At 32.0% G+C, this 5,884-nt stretch overlaps 1 protein-coding gene across 1 annotated transcript; it reads right to left on the reverse strand.

Moving 5' to 3' along the window:
* Window positions 1-18: 18 nt before the first annotated feature.
* Window positions 19-5,722, reverse strand: LOC133193762 (coenzyme Q-binding protein COQ10 homolog B, mitochondrial-like). The gene is made up of 5 exons (XM_061329695.1): window positions 5,637-5,722; window positions 5,137-5,301; window positions 4,664-4,856; window positions 4,292-4,393; window positions 19-1,517 (listed from the first exon to the last, which is right to left on the reverse strand). Exons 1-5 carry the CDS (start codon window positions 5,720-5,722, stop codon window positions 1,356-1,358), a joined length of 708 nt encoding a protein of 235 aa, XP_061185679.1. The 3' UTR covers window positions 19-1,355.
* Between the last annotated feature and the right edge of the window lie 162 nt (window positions 5,723-5,884).

Raw genomic sequence — 5,884 nt, forward strand, 5'->3', positions numbered from 1 at the left:
CCATTTAGGTTGTATAAAATGATGAATTTATTTATAAAACTTAAATAATTATCTGTCAACAATAAATGCAGATGTACTTTACATATATATTGTCTCACAAAAGACAAAGGAATAAAAAAAACAAGTTCACATTTACTTGATGTTGCTGTGACAACAACATAACATGTACTTGTGCTGTTTATATATCAAACTTATTGGGGAATAAAAATCACTGATTTATCTCTATGTAGAGGACACTGAAAGACTCTTGATGCTAAAAATTACCCAAGCTTTTGGGTACTTTCATAAAAAAAAAATCTGTCATTATTAAAAAAGAAAGTTATATAAAGTAATGTTACAAAAATAAATCTAGTAATGTTAAAAAAAAAAAAAAAGCCCATGGGTCACAATGCTCACCCGAGTCACCTTGGCCTTGTTGTTCTTAGGAAGTTTTTTTTTTCATTATTCATTCCCATGAAAAAAATATGACCTCATATTGTGGACTCACTCTAGCTCAAATGTAATATGATTTTTAATCAAAACAAATATAGTCAAATGTAAAACTTTGATCCCCTATCGTGACCCACCATACCCCTGAGGGCTATGATTTGAACAAACTGGAATCTTTCACTATCTGGGAATGCTCTTATATAAATATCAATAATCATGGCATTGCTATTTCTGAGAAAGATTTTAAATTGTTTCAGGTTTGGTTGGCATTGGTCCTGTCATTCTCTAGAAGAAATCGAAAATGTTCAACGTTTACAAATGGATGGACTGATGGACAGTGGAGAAAATATGATCAGAAAGCTTACTTGAAGCTGTCAGCTCAGGTGAGCTTAAAAGAGGGATTCCATCTGGTTCAATGGATATACTGAGACATTCTTTATATAGAACTTTACAGAAGGAAACATTTTATATAAATAAAACACAGCCACTTGATGTCATAGTTTTGTCATATCAAAAGAAAAAAAAAATCTCATACCTAATAAGTAGGAGTAATTATTATTTGTGGTATGAAAAAAAAATCTTTCTAGTGTCTGTGAAATTAAACTAAAAGTTTTATCCCCTCCCCCCCCATTTCTTCAATAAAAAACTCAGTCTTATCCCCAAAACAGTAAAAGAAAATTTTGTCAACTGGTTTTCCATTATAACTTTCACACTCAGATAATTAAAAAGAATTGTTTTCTTCCTATAAGCTAAAATAATAATAATAAAAAAAACAACAGCCAAATAATAAATAGCTGAAAAAAATAATGGATAAAAAAAACTTAACATCTGGCCAGCTATGTATCCTTCATGCAAAACCGGTTCCATTCTTAAACAACATTAAATAGCACTGCTGAAATCAAATTGATGCCTATTTTAAGCCTTCATCAACTAGAGACAAACACTTTGAGTTGTTTGCTGGGTATTGTCTCTGGTCCATATATTTTTTTAGCTCTCTTTAGGAACGCATTCACCATTGTTTTCGTAACTTCATCAAAGAACATCTGTGTCAGATGGGAGTGTATGGCATAACGGAATTCAAAAGCTACCTGGAAAAAAAAACAAACAAAAATAAATGAAACATGAATACTTGTTTATAAAATGAACAAAGAAGAGGAAATACCAGGAGATGAACTGTGCAAGATTTGGGGAAAAAACTTGGGGAAAGAATGAAACGTGTACTAAATACTCTTTAAGGATGCATATGTTGATAATGATTTTTCCCCTAGGAAATATAAAATATGTCTAAAATAGTGTAAGAAATAGATAAAAAGTAACTCTTTATTTCCAACAGCAGTAGAGTTGTAACAACTTTTTAAACTATCTTTTGAATGTCTACATGCCATAAAGAGACCCCTAAACAGGTTGGGGGGAAACGTAAATTCCGCTATAATAGTGGTATATCACTATTATAGTGAGATTCCGCTATATTTTCAGCCGTAGTTACCCCCGATTTCATCAAATAACATACTTGTTGATTAAAGTGCAAGTTATGATGGGTATAAAAATGGACAATAATTTGAATCCTTGCATGTTATGAATTTTATTTAATTTTCTGCCGATGCGTTTAATAATACGAACACACTTTTTAAAACGGAAGTTACATTTTTAACATAGCAACCAGTGATTAAGGTAGTATTGAACAAAGACTGACTCTTAATATCTCTCACACATGTGCACGAATTAGTGCTTGTAATAACTTTGAACCCACTTTGGAATAGGTTTGTCGAATTTACAGAAGAAAAGATGATTTTTGCCTGTATGGTAACGAGTATGGAGGCCCGTTGGGACAAACGAAAAAAGCTCATTACACGTTCACTTTCTTCTGATGAAAACCGATTTGTATTGTTTAATTGCAATAAATCGTAAACAATGATGTAAGTTGTCATTTCTGCAAGTAATTACAAACACATTGTTTGACATTCGTTTTGGGAATGTTAAACAAAATTAACAATACGAACAACAAAGGGCCTCGGTTTTAAGGGTCTTCCACCTATTCCCACTTTTTTTAAAAAATCACAAGTCCACCTATTTCCGCTTGCAAATATGATATAGTTTATTCAGAATATAACTTTGGGCAGTACAGCCCATCAGTTACAAAAATAACATAATCTATACATATTTTACAATAAATAAGACTCTCAAAGAGTCTAAAGGGGGTGAGACCCCTGATCACGTGTTCCTCAGTCCCACAGTTCCATTCACTTGTACAGAAGACTATAATATATGCTATAATATAAAGCAGAAGGAGGAATACTTTAAAACAATATAATTGTTTTACAATATATGTAGCAATGCTGTTGTATTATATATAAACATCTGAAAATTAACCTTGAACAAATAGACATTGGGTCAACCTGACAGATCATCGTAACGTAATATAAGAGCACGATGGATAAATTTCCCTAAGCCAACTAGGGTACATATGCGATGTGAACCGAATAACTGAAGTAATATAAATGTACTTGGAGATTTTTAATAATATTCATTTATGTATTTTTTCCTTAAATTTAGATATCTATGGCATTGAAGAATGAAATTAAATTCGTCTTCAATTTGATGAGTATCGTAAACATTGCATAATCTATCCTCCCTCCCCTTGCCTTGTGTTGAAAGTTCATTGTGTTTATAACAATTTTGTTAATTACATCTCAACTTAGGTTTTTTTTTAATTCAATACACTTTAAGACAGAAAATACAAAGGAGTATTGCTTAAAATACTGTATGAAATATGAAGATAACAAACAGTAATCGATCTCAGAAGTCCATTGAAACAATAAAAAAATTAAACAGAGCAAACACGGACCTCTAAAAAACATCAAAAGTGGGATCAGGTGCCATGGAGGAGTGAGCACCCCCTACCGACCGGTCACAATCGCCGTGTGCTCCTTGTCATGATCAAGGAGCACTCGGCAATGTGTAGACAATTCAATGTGTAAATAATGGCTTATGTGTACTTAAAAAAGCAGGCTTAATATTTTAGCGGCTGTGGGGCAGAAAACGATGCACTGATTCTTGATAACCATTAACAAATGAATTTCACAAAATCCATGATCGACAGGGGATGCCTACTCCTCCATTTTCACAACTTTTTCCCTTTTCTTGCTAAGACTAATCAATTTAATTCACGGTTTCATCATCAAGAAAGGAAACATTATACATGTATTTAAGATTACATGTAAGAGTGACAAATATTGCTTACGATTGAGACAACACAAATCCGTTCCATTAAAGTAAACTTGTGCTGAGCTTTTTTTTTTCATTTGTCATAACGGTCCTCCATACCAGTAACTATGCAGGCAAAAATTACCTTTTCTTCTGTAAATTCAACAAACCTATTCCAAAGTGGGTTCAAAGTTACTACAAGCACTAATTTGTGCACATTTGTGAGAGATATTAAGAGTCAGTCTTTGTTCAATACTACCGAAATCACTGATTGCTATGTTAAAAATGTAACTTCCGCTTAAAAAAGTGTGTTCGTATTATTAAACGCATCGGCAGAAAATTAAATAAAATTCATAAAATACAAGGATTCAAATTATTGTCCATTTTTATACCCATCATAACTTGCGCTTTAATCAGCAAGTATGTTATTTGATGAAATCGAGGGTAACTATGGCTGAAAATATAGCGGAATCTCACTATAATAGTGATATACCACTATTATAGCGGAATTTACGTTTCCCCCCAACCTGCTAAATGAAGAAGGCAAAATTGAAAATTATAAGCACAATTTCTTTTGTGTTTGTCATGAAGACATAGAACCATAAGTATTTATGTATATGCAGGAATTGAAGAATAAGTTCATGTCTTAATGACTTACAGAGAAATCTAAAATACATGTGTTGGGGTTTTCTGGCAGTCCAGGGCGAAATCTCCAGACTGTCAACATATGATTGAACAACTTTCCATCTGTACACTCAGACTGTAAATAATGTAAAATTGTGTATATAATCATATTATTTACTTTACATTTAAAACAAGCTAAAAAAATGCAATTCTTGAAAAGAATTTAATTATGGAGAAGGCCCCTTAAATATTTGAGAATGACATATTTTCTTCATTTGACTGAAAGAATTATACAGTGCATGTCCTTTCTATTTTAATGTGTAAAATATGAATACGAAAAAATGTATTGACTGCTTATCAATGAATTGAAAAAAAAAACTGCAATAATAAATTTGTACATCCTTACCCTTACTAAATTTGGTTTGGCTAAAGTTACAATTGATGTGTATCGTTCTACAAGAGGGGGAAACCCCACCTCTAATTTACATTTGCAGTATCCAGGTCGTTCATCAAATTTTATGGATTCCTTGCACCATGGCACAAACTCTTTATAATGCTGGACATCTGCTACTACTGTGTACATCTGATCCATACTGTATCTACAAAAAATCCTTCATCAAAAATCAGTCATTTTTTTTAGGGGAGGGAGTGTTCTAGAAATCAATGTTTATAATATGACCATTACTCTTATAACTATTCTACAATGAACTTCAAAGGATGACATGATCCAATTCATCTGACTTTAATTTTATTAAATCTCGATCCTTATTGATTACTGCCTTTGTCTACTAATGCATCTTTTATGTCTCTCTGGGGGCCTCTGATTGGAAATAAACTATATGTATTGTCTATACAGTCTACTGAGAATAAATACCATACCCTAGTAGTCTTCTTTCTGAATATTCCTGTTTCTTTCCCTTTGCAAGCGGATTTGTTATTTTTGGTATTTGAAATAAATATCGGTGACTCTGTGTTATATGGGATGGTTGAATTGGTTTGAATTGGTGCTCTTGTAGAAATGAAGATTTGTTTTCAAATGCACATCTGTTCAATTTAAAAGAAATTACAGGTAACAAATATTAGACTTACATAAAAAAAGACAGGACCATCTGAGGTGATATATATTTTTCTAATTATACATAACAACTCATATTGATTTTTTCATATTTTCATATAAGCCCAATATTTTATTAGATCAGTGTACAACAACACTAATAACACACTAATAAATAAATCTACTATCACTTTCAAAAATTGGTGAGGTCAACGTACGCACGGTTGATTACGAAAATAAAAGGTATTGACTATTAACAGTGGTTAAATTCTGATATACCTAGAATGAACTGAAAGATAACTACACTAGATGTGTAACTACTCACCCATTTGATATACTTTCATTTGTAATTTTGGGTAAACAACGAAACATACCATTACATCGACGACTGACAGTACGAACAGTCGCCATCGTGACCTTGACCTTAATTACACTCGGGTATTTCCGTAATTTCCTCATTTTTAAAATTTATTTTTAAAGTTTTTTAAATTCGAGTAAGCTGCATTTTTATGTAAATTAATGGTGTTTTTGTACATGATTTAAAAATCGCATTTTAATTTAGAAAACGATGGT

This window comes from Saccostrea echinata, unplaced genomic scaffold (genome assembly GCF_033153115.1).
Source record: "Saccostrea echinata isolate AGI-Se365-2 ecotype Australia unplaced genomic scaffold, CSIRO_AGI_Sech_v1 ptg000028l, whole genome shotgun sequence".
NCBI classification, from domain to species: Eukaryota; Metazoa; Mollusca; class Bivalvia; order Ostreida; family Ostreidae; genus Saccostrea; species Saccostrea echinata.

Coding starts and splice junctions, on each gene's coding strand:
- LOC133193762 (XM_061329695.1), bottom strand. CDS start 5,722: ATGGCGACTGTTCGTACTGTCAGTCGTCGATGTAATGGTATGTTTCGT. Junction 4,857..5,136: donor TCAGAAAGAAGACTACTAGG/GTATGGTATTTA, acceptor GATTTTTTGTAG/ATACAGTATGGATCAGATGT. Junction 1,518..4,291: donor CATGTATTTTAGATTTCTCT/GTAAGTCATTAA, acceptor TTTTTTTTCCAG/GTAGCTTTTGAATTCCGTTA.